This window comes from Myiozetetes cayanensis, unplaced genomic scaffold (genome assembly GCF_022539395.1).
Source record: "Myiozetetes cayanensis isolate MyiCay16 unplaced genomic scaffold, myiCay2020 scf2-11, whole genome shotgun sequence".
NCBI classification, from domain to species: domain Eukaryota; kingdom Metazoa; phylum Chordata; class Aves; order Passeriformes; family Tyrannidae; genus Myiozetetes; species Myiozetetes cayanensis.
Genome location: NW_026087411.1, coordinates 87,989,175 through 88,007,478, shown reverse-complemented (window position 1 = coordinate 88,007,478; position 18,304 = coordinate 87,989,175). Strand labels below are relative to the sequence as shown.

Below are 18,304 nucleotides of genomic sequence, written 5' to 3'. Positions count from 1 at the left end.
TGAAAAACTGTAAAATAAATAAAATTGAAAAAGAAATTACAGTAATAGTAATTTAAGAATTACTAGTGAACATCTAAGGAAGAACAGGCATCCAAAAAGTGAAGAGATGTTCTGTCTGTAAAGAGATGGGAAAGATTAGTCTGATTTGTTATACCGTGTTATATTTTATCATCTCATTTCTGCATAGGATGGCAATGTAGTAAGGAAACAAAGGGATTTCATACATTAGAATAAAGAATTGTATTACTTAATATAGTGTAATGTCTGTAACCTCAAAACAAATTCATTCATTTAATGTGTACAGTGTGATTGTTTCAGTTATTTAATATGTCTAAGATTTGGTGAGAATTGCATTGCTTCTCCAGCTACCAAGATCATAAAATAACTTGTGAAAAAAAAGATTTAATTTAATAGAAATAATTAAAGAAGTTATTCAGTTATAAATTCATTGAAAAATAAGATATTAATAATCTTGTAAGGAAAAAAAAATCCTTCCTTGAAGAAGAATATATTGGAAACTTATTCATTTGCAGAAAAGAAAAAACTCCAACATTATATATATACTTTATATAAGGGAATTTACTTTTTCCTGAACTAAACAGTCACATCAGTTAATATAAAAAGCATGGGTGATCTTATATCTGCCTTCATAAAATGTATCTGATGCAGTCCGATATGTTCTATACACTCTAACATATAGGCTGCATATGGTTGGATGTCAGCTTGAAATGAATTTTGAGACTAATAAAATGATAACTTTACCATTTTAATTTTCTTTAAAATAAAACATCTATTAAATGTTTTGTTCCATTGATTTGTTTTGGGGTTTTTTGGTGGTGTTTTTGTTGTTGTTGTTTTTTGTTTGTTTGTTTGTTTTGGTATTTTTGTTTGCTTGGGTTTGATTTTGGGTTTATTTTAAGGGAGTATATAGAAAATAAAGTTTCAAATCATGTCAGGTTAAAAATATTTTTACAAGTCCAGATAATTAAATACAAACTCAAAGTGATAAATCAACTTTTTTCATACAATTTTTTAAGTTGACACTCAAGTCTATATTGACAAACAATATCCTTTTGCAAATCTGAAGAGACAAGGAAGAAAACCATTTCCTGAATTGAGTCATCTTTTAGTATTCTGACCTGTATTTCATCAACCAAACTCTTCACTTCATCACAGTTCAAGTATACATCCCAAAAATATTTTATAAGCAATATACTAAAATCTGTATAGCACCCACAAATGTTTGCACATTCCCATGTATTTCCAATTTATTTAAATCTGACGGTCTTACTTCTCTTACAATAATGCAATTTCCACTTTTTACTCTGGAAATAAGTATTGTTATTCATCTCATAGAAATCTTCTGTAATATTTTTAATAATTTGTTAAAATTAATTTTTTTTAAGACTTACTAGTTGGTATATTGGATTAGAGTGACAGTGAAATGTACAATTTACTCTCAAAGATCTTGATTTACATTTAACCTTGGGAAAGGTCAACGGAATTTGTCTTGGCCCAATGTTAATAACAGGGAAACTCAAGTGCAAGTTATCTAACTTCTTTAAACGGATCACTGAACTGCTCAGCATTTCAAGCTACTCTATTTGAAGTTCCACCAGGGGAGGTTTAGATTAGATATCTGGAAATTTTTTTTCCATGTAAAGGGTTGTAAAACATTGGACCAGACTGCCCAGGGAAACTGTAGAGTCAACATCCCTGGAAGTGTTCAAAAATTGTGCGGATATGGCACTTGAGGACATGGTTTAATGGTGCTGTGTTGATGGTTGGACTTGATGATCTTAATGATATTATCCAACATTAACGATTATATGATTCTAAGATTTAGTAATTAACAAGAAACATTCATGCCTGGTCTTTTCCCAGAGTAATTACACTTGTCTATTGTAAAGAGCTATGAGAGAGATATTCACTAATTATACTAAGTATGCTTAACACTGAGTTGATATACTCAACAAATACAGTTATTTATAATTCAATTATAAATCTATTAAAAAAGGGAAAAAAAGATTGTGCGATGCAGGAAGGTTATGAAAACTTGCAGGAAGGTTATCCAATTCATAGGAAGTTTTGAAAAATAGACTATGAAATGTGTAATGAAATCATTCCAGGAGAGTACATTTGAGAATACTTACCTCTGCTAAGTCAGACAACCTAATTCATGTCATTTATTGTACTTTGACAAGACTTTTTGGTGTATATATCTTTGTCACTAGCTTAGGTTAATTGACCCGTATAGTGTTTGGAAGAATAATTACTAGAGTTATCTAGCACTCAAGTGACAATTGCCTAAACTGCTTTAGCCTCAAAAGATGTATGAAAAGTCCTGTCTCATATTCTCATCACCTAACTTAAGGACATTTACCTTTCCTCTCAAACTAGAATATTCCTTCATTGCTGAATTAGTGTCTTCAGGGTATTGGTTCCCTGAATCTGTCTCTAGAAATGCAAGCCTTACAAAACACAGTCTTAATTTCACCCTCCCCAAACATAGTGTGAATTTTCTGACACTGAGTTTAAAATAATTACCAAAGAATCATGTATAGTAGCTGGATCAGAGAACAGGGAGATGGGTTGCGAATTTTATTTTCACATCTGGATCCTGTGTGACTGATAGATATTATGGTCTCTGACACAGAATGGGCATGCAGTCTAGAGAAGAGCTGACTTTCTTGGTCAGCAGATCAGTTTGATCCGACATTGAATTGCTTTACTTGGATACACAGAAAGTAAGGACAAGAGGACAAGGACTGCCTGTGGACCATGTTGAAAGTACATTGGAACAAAGTGTCTACCAAGCAGTAGTTTACAGCAGAAGTTAGATGTGACAAAGAATGCTGAGGAAGACCAAAACTCTAACTTTGAAATTTCTGCTTTAATTTTTCAAAAAGTTAATTGACGAAGTGGTGTTCATTTAAAGGACTTGATGATCTTAAACGTCTTTTCAAACCTTCATGGTTCTATGATATTCAATTCTATGAAACAAGTATGAAATATACATGAATCGATGTGATTTAAAAAATCATCATATCTTCATTAGAACCCCAAATACAATACGTATTTTTTTTCTTAACACTTAAAGAACTATGGCTATTTCAGTATCATTCATAAAAATGGGAAAAAAGGTTGACCATACTTTCTTCATTTAAGTGACAGTGATTAGTGATAAAGGAATTATTTCACAGAATAGTTTTACAATTAAGGATCATAATCCCATAATCCACAGTTTTCTCTGAGGAAACTGACATACTTAACAAATGGTTTCATTAAAATATAGTCAGTCCCCTGTTACTATCAGCCCTACCCCCTAGAGAAACACCAAAAAACATATTCTGTAGCAGGAATATTTTTTCAGACTAATCTTTGTACTGATCTAACAGTGCACGAGGTCAGGTTTTTTCCAGTTTGTATTAATACCTATGCTTGGGCCCAATGACCGCTGTCTCCTCTCTTTCAGTTTTGTCTCTGGAGAAACATGTAAAAGAGGACTGAGATGGTCCTTTGACCAACAGCTGTGAAACTTTCAGCATGAATTTCACACTACTCTCAATGAAAACCTCAGAATGCAGATGACTTGCTGCAGTCGTTGACCCCTCTTCTTAAGGGAGATTTATGTCTTGTTTTTGGGAACAAGAGGTACACTGGCAAGCTGAGCATAATACCAAAGTAAAATATAGATATTAGGAAAGCTTTCTGTCTAATATTTTTAGAGGTATTATTAGTAAGCCTTTGGGTATTAATTTGGTGTATGAGTATTAGTATTATCCAAATTGAACTATTAGACTGTTAAAATACGAATTGTACAAACAACAAATTTCTCTCTCCAGATTTAGATATAGAGAAGTCTCTTTACAATTATGACCTTTTTTAAAGTACTATGGGTGTAATTTACTGGTTAAGTGAACAGACCACTTTAAACTAAAGCACCTGGATGATGGAAGCTTCTAGTAAAGTGGCTCCAAGCAAAACCACCTCATTCTTATAGTATCTCCTGTCACACACGTGAGGAGGGAGCTCATTATGTTCTGTAAAGAGGCCAATTGGACCATTGGGGAAGGCAGGAAATATAAGACAGGAATATATGAAAAAAACCTCAACAATCTCAAGCGCTCGATGGAGGCTTGGTGTTTAATCAGTGCCATCTTCCCACCTAACTAGTAAAAAGCCACCCAGATTCAACAAAATATACTGAAATGGAAAACTGCTGCTCTTAATCTACTAAGCGTTGTCTAGGGTAAGCACACTGAGCAGTACCAGTACAGATATAGCTAAGACATTGCTATTTCCTGTTGATTGTGAATGAGTCACATTATTTTCTATGCACCTTCGGAGAACAGGATCACAACATCCATCAAAATTTCAGAGACATTCTTCTTGTTAGAGGAGGCATAGAAGACACCACCTCTGGTTGAGGAGCCTAGCCCATTGCACCCAAAGACCTGGGAGTCCGTCTCTCCTAGACGAGTGGATCCAGCTGTGGCATTCCTGTTTGCGGGTTCAACAGCAGCTGAGTATGTATGCCAGAGACGCACATGTGAAGAGGACACTAATGCAGCCAGCTAATAGACTACCCACAGATAAGACACTGCCTTTAGCAGTACACACACATAATGATACCATAATGCAAATAAAACATGTGTACAAACAGCCAAATCCCAGTCCTCCTCTCCAGCTGATCAGGATTGAAGCTTTCTAGTAAAAGTACACATCCCCTTACTCTCTCTTTCAAAAGCACAGACACATTTGTAAACCCCTCGAATAGCAGTGGGGGACCTCAGCTCATTTAATATTGGTACCCAGATCCTGGGTCTCCTACTCACCAGACAGTCCAGCTTAAAGACTGCTAATGAAGTGCACATGCAGATTTATGCATATGCACACATACACACTAACTTAGGGGAAAATATAAAAATTCTGGTCTTCCTAGTGGCTCAGGCCAGGCACACAGGCCCTGTCGCTCTTGCTCCCCCTGCACCTGCTGATGCTGGGACTCTCACCTGCTTCAGCTGACACCAAGCACAGGAGCCACATCACCCAAGGTCTCATGCCAGTCACTGGCACTAAATTGACTCACTGCAGACACATGTTCCTATGACCTGTGTTTTCCCTTCAGCTGCTGATGCTGAGACCCTCACTCACTCCAGCTGCTGGCACCAAAGACATTAAGAGGACTATCACCAATGGCTTAACTCCAATTGCAGCCTCCAAATTCAGTCACTTTTGTATCTCCAGTTCTTTCATCTAGACCTTTCAACACACCCAGATGGGGAGAGAGTAAGATTGTATGGAAAGAGACTTAAGAAATATTTAAGAGAAAGAATGGATAAGTGGATAAACTACAGTGATTCATGGCAGGTCTCAGTCAGACGAGTACTGAACAGCAAACTGTTCACACACTACTAGCCTATTTTATACCTCCTTCCTCTTTATACCTGCCTCATCCTTGTTTCACCCAGATTCCCTTACCCTAAACATTTCTTAATAAGCCTAAGGGTGCAAATTCTGGTATGAATTGGACTACGCAGTCATAAGAATAATGGCAAGCCTAATGTTAGCTGTTTGCTATTAAGTTATGTTAAAAATGTTCTTTCAGGAAAGAGTAAAGAGAGTTTTGAGATCTCAGTGAATGAACTAAACAATTAATATATAATAAAAACACATAATTGACATAAACAATTTACATTGCTTCTCCTATAGATCCATTCTATCATGGTGAACACAACTCAAACCCAGAAACCTTTACTTATTTTGAATAAAACCTTGCAAATAATAACTGTAAATATAAATATAAAAGAATTTTATTATAATTTTATTTGCATCTCATCAATTTACAGTAACAAGAAAAATTCATATTTTCATTCAGATCATGTGAAATAGTTGCTGCCAGTGCCTTACCTCATTTTAGAAAAAAGATAGGACAAAGTTTACAAAATCTTAATCATAATGAGTATGATCTTGGTATTATGTTTTTCTGTGTAAAAGTTCAATATCAAAACAAAAGAGTGTTTTGAATTTGCTGTTAATTTCACATAATTAAAATAACAATTTCAAGTTACAAGATTCATAATTACACAACTCACCTTTTCTGAGAACATCATGCAGCCACCATGGAATAACAACAGAAAAATGTCTGTTTTCATAGAAGGATGTCTGTTTTCATGTGGGCTGTTTTTTTAGGTAACTATTCTTGAAATTTCCTTTGTGATAACAAACACCTTAACACAGTATCATAGGAAGAAATGCAGACTTTACCACATTTGGTTAGAAAATAATTGCAAAATTATACTGTATATTAATCAACCAGTCCTGTTGCAGGATGTGCTGATATACTATACACTTTTCTCTTACAGCAAGACCTGGGCAATTTATATCAGAGCAGGAAAAAGTGAGTTAAATTCCCTTAAGTCTGTCTTCTCCTTCTATGATACTTATGCTTAGGAACAAGAAAGGATTCCCCATTTTCTGTTAGCTGGGTGGAGAATAAAAAGGCAGCTAGTGCATGTTCAATAGTCTCTTTTTCTCCTTGTCAATCCTTTACAGCTACTTGGAGAGCAGATTGCAATGATTGCTGCCATCCATTAGTTCAGAGCATTGAACTGTTTTCATGTCATGATGGGTTTTGGTTTACTGTATCTGGAAGGGTATTCCTCCTGTCTCCTCCTCTCCTCTCCCTCATCAGGTCAAAATTGCAAGAATAAAACAGATTTTTGTAGGGAAAATTTCAAAAGCACTATGCCCACACAATTTGTATGAAAGGACAAGAGTAAGCCTTCTAAAAAGATATGGAAAATGAGCAGGGGAAAAACCAGCTCTAGAAAACTCTACCTACAGACTTTTCTTCTTTAAAAAAGTGCGGGTTTTTTTTTTTCAGTTTTCTCAGAATTGTGCTGACTGTGATGCTTCTACAGCAAAGGAGAGAGAGAAAAGAAGAGTAATATCAAACACATTTACTAGGAATTTAAAATTCAGCATGCCTATCCCATTTTTATAGAATATAATTCTATACAGACTTAAATGTCAACAAAGATTTTCAGTCTTTCACTATGAAAATAAAGATTGGCTTGTTAGGCTCTTGGATCCCTCTAACTCCCTTATGCCTTTCTTTTTTTTATTTTAACTCTTCATCTCAGTGCAATAATTTGTTTATATTCTATAATTGTCAGGAATAATTGATGCTTCCAAGAAGGAGACATTTTGAAAAGTTTCACTGTCTTTGGATATTCAAGAGCTAGCTTTATACTTAGCTCATTCTTAAAGAATGTTCTTCTGAGTATTGCTACTTTTCTTTTATCAACACAGTAAAATTCTTCTGTGAAGCCCAGAAATAATAATGTTTTTAAGTTTGACTACTCTTCTAACTCCCCAAAAACTGTTTACAATAGGATGGCTTTAGGTACATTTTGATCAAACTTTTCTCATGAAAACATCTTATTTGTCAAACATACCAAAAATAAAGCAAATAACTTCTTTCTTTTTAATCATGACACACTCCTAAATCATAAGATTGTTGACTGTGAATTATTTCCTTCTTATATTTATATTTATATATTTATCTATTAAGAGTATATTGAAATTATGAATACAAATGTTTTGATCATTTCAAATCATCAACTCAGAAAGAGTTCTGATTCTTACGAACTCTCTTTTTAAGAGCCGGTTAGAAAGTGATTATGAGTCTTCCTTTGTTATACCACTAATAGGTGAAAGGTATCAAATATGAAAAGCTTCTATCATTTGTATGATTTCACTTTAATGCATGAGTACTTGGGAATAGTCACATGGAAGTCAGATTTCTTTATGTTATAAAACCTACATAAAAAAAAACCCTGAGCACACGGCAAACTGTGCAACAATCATCTAAAATAACTATTTTAATAAACCAAAAGTTCATACCATTATTATAACACAGGAAACCATTTTTGTAACACAGGCAACAAAGGTGTTTCTTACCTGTAAAGCCCTTGTCACAGTTACAAAGAAAAGTATTTGGAGTAACATTGACGCAGTTGCCATTGAAACACGTAGATGGCTGGCACTGTCCAACTATTTCTGTACAATTTTTACCTATTTGAAAGGAGTAATAGGAACACTGAACTTTAGTAAATATTTAGGAGTTTTGGTGAAGTTCTTTTTAAATGTCAAATATATAGCTACAATACAGGTAGGCAGATAGATAGTTTGGTACTTGTGTTAACATTATTCATTAGTTTTCACCAAAATTACTGAAATTCTAAAGCAAGGCAGAAAGATCTTAATCTACTTTTATAGGAGCTACTGTGCTCAACCTCATCTGTCACATAGTCACAAATTCACATATGCCTTAAAATGCAGAAATGCTGTTGGAACAGTACTCTTTTTTTCTTTTTACCATGAATCTAGCTTAACGTTTCCTCCAGCACTGAGAACAAGAGATGTTCTCATGTGGAGTGGAATTTGACAGAATTTTTGTTAATATGCAGTTTTCTGGAAATTACAGTTCCACTTATAAGTTTTGAATGGTATTTCAGCATACAGGTCTAAATACCACATAATTATGTTTACCAGTTGAATTACTGCTATGACATTATTGACAATTCATCAACTTTTCACATTTCTAACAGACTTGATATTATGGGAGGCACTTTTTCTCCCTTATTCTTGTGGAGACATGTCCATAATGAGGTGGTTTATTCTACTAATTTTTCTTGTTTACATACAGCTTATTTATGGGGCCAGTACTATTAGTATAAAATTATGGCATTACCCAAAACTTTCGTATATAAGCTCATACAATATTTCAAGCATTGCTTGTTGATAACATTAATCATGATGATTGATTTTAACAGAATTGCTTGTGAATTTCTCCATTAATTTCAGTTAAATTAGTACCAGACACTCTTTGATATTATTATTTTAAAAGCATTTTATACAATCCCCAGAAACCATAACAGAAATATTAAACATACTGCATACCATCAATTTTTTCCACTACATTACTACACTTTGAGTAATTATAAAAATACTGTTCTCATAACATTGACTCATTCATACCTGCATAATCTTCTATTGGCAAATGCATTAATAACCAAATTATTACACACTTTGAAAAGCAATTGAAAATAAATTAAAGCAAACTTTATGCAACATAACCTTCATTTCTGTGTTCATCAGCTATGTTTCATAGCCTAGCATCACTACTGTGAGAGCACAGAAGTTCAGTCCAACAAAGGAACATTGCAAGAATTCTGCTCCACAAGTACAAAAAGAGCTTCAACAAACAATTTTTGATGTGAATTAATATTTTTGGTACTTTCTAAAGAGTACCCAAATTCCATTGGTTTGAATCCAGGAATAATATACTCATAATTTCCTTAATCCTCTTTCTTAAGTCCCTGAAAGGAAGAAAATGGATAAGTAAGAATTTCTTTAATCATGCTGTATGTACTCTCTGGTATTGCAAACCCAACACCAAATTCAGTTTCTCCAATGAGTTTTGAGTAAGTACTCTAATACTTCCTAGACAGAATCAGATGATTTTTTTCATTTGTGAAATATTTAATTTGATAAAAACTGTATGTTGAATGAATTCCCTTTGAAAGGAACTTTATGGTAACAATCTGGAAGAAAAGATTAAGTATTTTGCTTCACTTGTTCTTCTAATTAAATGTTTGACCTTTCAATTAAAACCAAATTTTTGATTTTAAAACTTTTCCCTAGTGTATTTTAAAGGTCCTTAAAACTGAAAAGGGAAGAGTTTTTTGGAAGGTTGAATGAAATGCTCAACAAAACTATTTTTTTTTCAGCAGTTGGGTTAAGTAATTACTTTTTGGGAGTTTACTCCAAATGATTTATGTCATTTGTTATAAGAACTTAAATTGCTGAACAACAACAAAAAAAATCAGTTACTTCTGTAAGTTCTCAAGTGCTTATTAATATCCCATACTTAAGTAGGAAAGAAACATGATAACAACTTATTCGGTTTTTCTCTACAATGCATTTATGAAGGTCAGCAAGTACAAACTGTCTTCAAATTCTTGTACAGTCTCCTATAAGTGATTACTTGTAAAAGTGACTCAGTGCAGGTGTGGTAGTGGCAGTGGAAAATCAAATTATGCAAAAGCCTTGCTAATTATGTTCTCACTGTTTTGTCATCCATTAAGGAAACTATATGATCCATGTAACATTTATTCCTAGAAGAGAAAAGAAATACCTGAAAATTTTGGAGGACATTTGCACTCATAAGAATCTCCAGAAAATTCTGATTTCTCAGTGCAGGAAGCGTTGTTGTGGCAAGGTTTGGTGGAGCACATATCAAACTTGTGGCAGAATGTTCCAGAATAGTGTGAGAAACAATGGCAATTATAGGCTTTTTCCCAAACATGGCTTAGACATTTTCCATGCCCAGAGCAGAGCGGTGCGTTTGGAGACTGTTGGCAAAACTGCTGCTTCACAGTTACATTCAGACGAAGGCCCATATTGCACAGTAGGGGGCCTCTCTTATGGAGTTCTGCAAAGTAATGAGTTCCAACACCAAGCCAGTTAGGGTCAACTTGGTGCAGTCCTCTTATCTGGCAAGCAAAAATCAACTGTTCTTGAAGAAAAACAGGTTTAGGGCAATTAATAAATTCTTCCTTGGAGACGTTTACCAAATTCATTCCATAGGACTGAAAGGACGGCTCAGAAAAGATGAAGAGACTGTCACCTAATTGAAGCTGTAAGGGGCATATCTGAGGGATACTAAGGTTTTGTCCTTCCAAGATTTCCCCAGTAATACTTTTATTCATGTTCCAGCATTCAGTGTAAAAGTCTGAGCAGATATTTGCCATTGGTGTCCATTTGATTACAGTAGGTTTTGGTTCCTCTCTCCATTCAGCTGTCATTTGCCTCTCACATATTACCTGCCCATTTACAACCCAGAGCTGAAGAAAGCACACTATCATGGGAACTGCTGATTTTGTAGTCATCATTTCACTTGGCAAAGGAAAATTGCTTTTCACACCTGCTTCATTACTGAGGATAGCTTCAGAGCACTTATTCCTTAAAGTTCTCGAGTATTTTCCATGGCAGCCTAGGAATTCAAAGAGAGGAAAATATTTCTGTTCTCACACCAAATACAATTGAATATTAAATCCTCATTACAATAACAGAAAACATACAACAAAGCAAGAGCAACGTTTAATTACTCTAATGGAAAACTAGAATAAGTCCAATTAACTGATCAGAACTATAACACTGTAACCAAAGTCAGATTTTGCCTATTTTTATTCCTGCTAAAGATTTGATTTTTTATTTAGTTCATTTTATTGTACTTGTGTGCAGAAGAGAAAGAGCTTAAAAGTATACTTTCCATATTCCCTCCCTCTGTTCCCAAAAAATAATGTTATTCAAGTTAAGAATATCTGTGGCAAAACTAGGAATTAAACCAGAACATCTAAGCTCTAGTCATGAGTTTTAACCACAAATATTTTCCTGATAATGATTTATTAGTTTATGATAAAAGTAGATATTCTGAAGATGTAGGTCTGAGAATTCTGGCTTTATGAAGAAAACATGCAAGCAATCCACAATATTTTTCTGTTCATACACACTCAGCAAAACACTTCATTAAATCCTCAGTTTTCAAAGTACATATCTGAAGACCAAATGTCCTTATTCATATGCTTGAGGTTTTTATGTATCACAGTCAAAGACAACAAACTACAGAGTCCTCCATAACTGTTTAATTTACAGATTAGCCTTTTTTTGTCCCTTGAAAATATCTAACAATTTTTTATTGCATGGAGATGAGTGATTACAGAAAGAAAACCAAAATAAGATTATGAAGCTTTTTCTTGGAGTCATACTAAAATTGATGAAAACACTGTATTATGTTTAATGCCTTAGAAATTGTCCATAGCTTTACCTTAGTAAAAGTTTTATTTGTCTTAAATATAATGGTTTTTTCTCAGTTTTAGCCTTTTTTCCCCTCACTGTAGTTATCTGACACTTTAGGATAGTGGTTTCTAAACTGACATTTACAGATGAGAAAATTATTTGAAAGAATAAAATCTACCTTCCAAGGGAAGACACAATAAAAATAAAAAGTAGTATTTATAGTTTGAAATTTGTTCACATTGTTCTCATTTTTACACAGCATGTGGAAACGCATGTGGATGTATATTTTGCTATGCCTACATGTACCTGGTCTACCGCTAAAGTGCATGTGGATTATGATACTGATTAAAGTACATGATTTCCTTAAATGTCCTTCTTCTCTCCTATGTACTTCAAAAGTATTTTGGACCATACTTTGGACTATGCTGAAAGATCAAAGTAGGATGGAAAAGATACTGTTTGAGGAAAAATTTAGATAAAGAATAATAAAAGACTCAACAAGCTGATGAAAATTATAGGATAATATCAAAGAGTAGCATTCAGTCTCTCCCATCATCACCTAAATTGAGATGAAAACATCTAAAATTTAACTAGGTCCTATTACTAAATTGCTGAGCATGTGAACCTATCCCAATGACCTTTGTGCACAAGGATGATCATCTCTGTTTAAGTCTTTGAAGATACCAGAAAAGTGTGGACTATGACTAACTAGTAGTAATAATAACAGACTCAAACTTTAGAATATTAAACTCAGAAGGAGTAGAAACTAGGGTTTGATCCTTCTCCCAGATTAGTTTCTGTTTTAGTTTAATTACTGAATCCCAATTCTGCCTTCAAAGAGTTTCAGTACTCTAACCACATAGCTCCAGAGCCAGGCAAGTATGTTAATTTCTAATTTTTTCTCTCTGTCTCTGTATTTCCACCCCTAGGAGTTAACTCCCCACAGAAAGAAAGAAAGGACATGGATCTGCAAGAGAACTACTAGCCTTGTTGCTGAATACTCATTGTCTTTCTATTTTGAGACCATTCTATTATCTTCAGAATCTCATGATGTTCAATGATACCATTAGATAATGGCCCATCAAATGTGTAGTTTGGATCATTTACCAATTTTTTTCTTTTAGGGTAGCAGTCTTGAACTATTATATTCATTATAGCTGCTATTACATCTGTCAGCATTATCAGATATAAAAGTCTATGCTCTACATTACTGCATATTTAGAAATCCTACTTTCAGGAGCCCATCTTTTCATACCTATTTCATAATGAGATTTTCTCAGTTGGTACTAAAATAGGCCTTTATAAAAGGTTATTTTTCTTTTTAGACACTTCAAAAAGAAAGCTATTGCATATTTAATGCAGAAGAGTTCTTGCCCACTTACATTTTGCCCTTCATTCATGTAATTATGCATCATTCTAGTATCACATACAGGTTTCATTTTTACTGGTAAAGAAAACGTGCTTCTTCACAATATTTGTATGGGGCAAATCTGGACCATTTTAAAATAAGTTATTGGTAGCATTTTAACAGTTCATACTCTTCATAAAAATCATTATTAATCTTCATGCAGCCAAAAATTATTATGGGAGCACTATAATTAATAATATTAAATAAACAAAAACATCCTGTAAAAACCATGGGAAAAAGCACAGGGGAAGATAGAAAATAAATATCAAGAGATTGTTTATTCAGCAATAAAATCATGAAGGAAAAAAGTTATAGAGTGAAGAGCATAAAAAGTAAAATGCTATGTATGAAATACAGTTAAAATATTAACATACATTGCATAGAAAATCAACCAAGAAATTAAATAGCTGCAAAGTGCCCATGCCGTATCATGAGACAAAAAATGTGATAAGATGAAATTTGAAGTGATTTTTGACAACTGTCATACCTTAGGTCTGCTTTAGGCAAAGAGAAAATCTTCCTATCTGTAACCCCAGCTGGTTCCATGTAATTGATGAAAACTAAGAAAAGTTCAACACTGGGATTTGTATGGACATAGAGATACTTGAAAAAAATCTAACTCTTGAAGTTACATTAAGTTGGGTGAAAAGCAACACAATGTTTTATTTTGTACTATTGGAGAACTAAAGCAGGTAGGTTTATGCAGAACTTCAGGGAAGTAATTTAATAGCAAAAATGAATACCAAGTTATTTGTATTCAATTCCAGTATCTTAAAGATTATGTGTTCTTTTTATTAATAGTACGTATGACATACTAATGACAAAAATACAGTATAATATAAGTGAGAGTGGAGAAATGCCCGCTGAAGATATCTGACTCCAATGACCTCCCAGAGGAAAAAAAAATCTGTAAAAGAAGATGATAAACCATAAAATGTTTAGGAACATTATGTTACCATGTTTTGTTTAGGAATGGACCTCCTCTTTTTACTGTCTCACATGTCACGTGCACACTGTTGAATTCCTGCCTGTGCTTGAACAGCTCTGGTAGGATGCAGGTGAAACCTTGGATCAAAGTGATGTGAAAAGAATTGAGAGGGTGCTGTCGGGGGCTTGCAGAGTGTCCCTCACCTTCCTCAGGAGCTGCATTTAAGGTCAAGTACTCACTCTTGGTCCTCATCTGGGTTATACTGCAAGTAGAGCTGGTACTTGACCTTATACCACGTTTACCCAAATGTCAGAAGTCAAGCAGGAGAGGCAGAAGGCTGTCTTGGCTGAACAGGGATCTTCTCTTGGAGATAAGGCAAAAAATGAAGGTATATGCCCAGTGGAAGCAATGTCAAGTGTCATGGGAAGAATTTAAAGAGGCTGCTTGCAGCTGCAGGGAGGAAATTTTCAGCCAAAACTCAACTGCAGTTGAAGCTGGTCAGAAATGTGGGGGTTAATAAAAAGAGTTTTTTCAAATACATTAATGACATAGTCAGTATAGAAATATTATCAGTCCATTGCAGGATGAGAATGGTCACCTCACAGACAGGGACAGAGACAAGGCAGAGGTGTTTAATGCTTTCTTTGCCTCTGTCTTCAACACAGATGACAGAACAAGGGGGTCTCAGTCCCCTGAGCTGGAGGACCATGACTATGAGTATGATCAACTCCCAGTCAACCCTGAAATTGTGCAGGACCTGCTGCTACAGCTGGATTCCTACAAATCTATGGGGCCTGATGGGATTCATCCCAGAATCCTCAAAGAGCTGGCTGCTGTCTATGCAAAACCTCTCTTGATGATTTTTGAGAGGTGTTGGGAATCTGGAGAGGTCCCAACTGAGTGGAAGCTGGGGAAAATTGACCTGATTTTCAAGAAAGGCTAGAAGGCCCATGGAAACTACAGCCTTCTCAGTCTCACTTTAATGCCTGGTGAAGTTATGAAGAAGATTTTTCTAGAAGTATTGCAAAACACCTGAAAGACAATGCAGTCGTTGGTCACAACCAGGGTGGCTTCAGGAGAGGAAAGTCCTGCTTGTCAAACCTGATTTCCTTTGAAGAAAAGGTAACCCACCTAGTTCATCAAGGGAAGCCAGTTAATGTAATCTTTTTGGATTTCAGAAAAGTTTTCAATATTATCTCTCACAATATCCTTCCAGACAAAGCAGGCAGCACACAGCTGGATAAACATATCATTTGGTGGGTGAGCAATTGGCTCATGGGTAAAGCACAGAGGGTAATAGTGAATGGGGTAACAGGTCATCAGACTGGTGACCTGTCACTAATGTGGTTTCTCAAGGCTCCATCTTGGGCCCTGTGCTTTTCAACATCTTCATAAATGACTTGGAAGCAGGACTAGAAGGGATACTAAGCAAGTTTGTAGATGACAAAACTGGGAGGAGCTGTTGACTCCCTAAAAGACAGGGAGGCCCTGCAGAGAGACCTCAACAAATTAGAGGACTGGGCAATCACCAACCATAGGAAGTTCAACAAGGGAAAGTGCTGGATTCTGCACCTGGGATGGGACAACCTTGGATGTACATGCAGACTGGGGAATGAGAAGCTAGAAAGTAGCACCATGGAAAGGGACCTAGGGGTTCTGGTTGATGGCAAGTTGAACATGAAACAGCAGTACCCTGGCAGCCAGGAGGGCCAACTTGTCCTGGGGGGCATCAGGTAAAGCATCACCAACCGGTCAAGAGAGGAGATTGTCCAGCTCTGCTCTGCACTGGTGCAGCCTCACCTTGAATATTGTGTGCAGTTTTGGGCACTGCAATAGAAGAAAGATATTAAGCTCTTAATGAGCATTCAAAGGAGGGCAATGAAGATGGTGAAGGGCTTTGAGAGGAAGCTGTATGAGGAGTGGCTGAGGTCACTTGGTTTTTTTCAGCCTGAAGAGGAGACTGAAGACAGACCTTATCACAGTCTACAACTTCTTTATGAGGGGAAGAGGAGTGGCATGCATTGATCTGGAGGTGACTAGAGACAGGACCTGAGGGAGTGGCCTGAAGTTGTGTCAGAGGAGGTTTAGGTTGGATGTTAGAAAAAGGTGCCTCACTCAGAGGGTGGTTGGGCACTGGAAAAGGATTTGTACGAAACTCTCAGGCACATGACTGACTCTTGGGGATGTTCCTGTGCAGGGCCAGGAGTTGGACTCAGTGATCCTTATGGTCCCTTCCAGATCACAGAAAATGTTTCAAGTGACATGGTTTCACCTAAATAAATGAATAAATAAATAAACATTCTTTTCACCTCTAGTCTTTCTATAAGTTCATGATGAAGCCCGTGACTACGACTGACCATGACTGTGACCTTCTGAGGTCAAAGAGATTGTGAGTACAGAAAACTAATAGGTGATGGGAGATTGCAGCTATGATGTACATTAGGCAAATAGCATAAAGCGGTTTAAATAAAGATGAACTTTCTATGTAGGATCTCTGACTGTTTCATGGAGCAGTAGGCTGGAAAACACAAAACATAAATCAACCTTTGATGTGATTATAGTTAGTTATATGTCCTGATTCAGAATTGAAGGGTGTCTCTCTAGCAGTGACCATTATGTACCCAGGTTCAAAATGCCTGCAGAAAGAATAAAAGTAAAAAAAAAAGTCAACTATTATCCTCAGTTTCTGAAAAAGAAACTATTAATGCATTTAGCTTGTTAAAAGAATGCTTAAAAGAGGGTAGTGGTACGAAATACTCATAGAAAAAGAAGAGATTATATAAGGATACTGTATTAGAGGTAGATTAAAAAATGTGTACCATTAATCAGAGCTTGAAAATAGATAAAAAGAAGCTGACACCTAAATTTAAGGGTGTGAGAAGGAAAGAAAGAAGCAGACCTTAGAATGTGCAATTTCCCATCAATCACTCAAATAAAAACATCACAGACTCTGGTAGGTTGAATGTGAAAACATATATTCATATGAAAACTAGAGGGAAGAAAAGATTTCAAAGAGGAAGTAACTATATCAAAACCAATAACAAATCTTGAAAAAGTCAGCAGTAATTGAAATCCTAACAGAGAGCCTTCATAAACAACAGACATTCTAATGATGAACTTATTGTTCAGTTTTTATGCAATGTCAGAGTGGATCATATTCACATTCAGTGCAAATTGTGCTGTAATAGAAACTAGAGAAGGAAAGGGTAACTTCACAAGTCCTGAGAACGGCATTCTGTTGAGTCTCACTGACTCCACTCTGCTGAATTTCACAAGTTTGCTATATTCACTAGTGACATTTATGGTGCCTGGGGGAAAGAACATTGCTAGAAATATTAGCAATGGAAATTGTTAAGGAACACACTGTGCTCTTGCGATAAAATTCTTCTCTAATATTTCTTAATCTACATACTAATTTATGTGTCATAGTTAATTGTGCTACAGCTGTATTAAAAGACATAAGGCAGAAATGGTTTTAAACGTGTTTTGTCCTCTAACACTGCCATACTTGACAACACAAGGTCCATAACAATGGACAAGAAAAGCCCTTATTAATTATAGCGCAATCATAGAACAAGGTCCTGAAAGTGACCATCAGGGATGATGATAAAGGGCATTGACATTCATTGAAACTTGTGGAGTGTGTACTTCAGTTACATTCCTTCAAACAGCTTCTCTGAATAGTGGTATATGAAGAATGAAATGACAACAGGTGGACATAGAACAGGATACACATTCCTCTTGTCCATCACCACACTACCTTTACTTTTGGTGATTAAACTTTGAAAATATTTAGTCATACCAGCAAAGTATGAACAAACTTTTTAAAAATGGAAACATGATTTTCAAGGGGAATGCATGAAAATTGTGATGGACAACCTAAAACTCTAAAAGGATTCTAAATACAAAAGAAATTTTACTCTGTTTTCTTATTGTATATAAAATTAATATCACAGGATCACAGAATATGCTGAATTGGAAGTGAAACTCACAGGAATCATTGAGTCCAACCCTTAACCCTGTACAGGACCATCCCCAAAAGTTACACCATGTGCCTGAGAGTATCATCCCAATGCTTCTTGAACTCTGTCAGGCTT

At 35.4% G+C, this 18,304-nt stretch overlaps 1 protein-coding gene across 1 annotated transcript in view; it reads right to left on the bottom strand.

Moving 5' to 3' along the window:
• Positions 1-14,459, bottom strand: part of LOC126640158 (protein eyes shut homolog) — an 82,754-nt gene extending 68,295 nt beyond the window's left edge. The window contains exons 1-3 of the mRNA XM_050315720.1: positions 14,411-14,459; positions 10,208-11,065; positions 7,969-8,082 (exon numbers count right to left, since the gene is read on the bottom strand). Coding sequence (XP_050171677.1) covers positions 7,969-8,082; positions 10,208-11,065; positions 14,411-14,459 — 1,021 coding nt within the window. The remainder of the gene's footprint in view (positions 1-7,968; positions 8,083-10,207; positions 11,066-14,410) is intronic.
• Between the last annotated feature and the right edge of the window lie 3,845 nt (positions 14,460-18,304).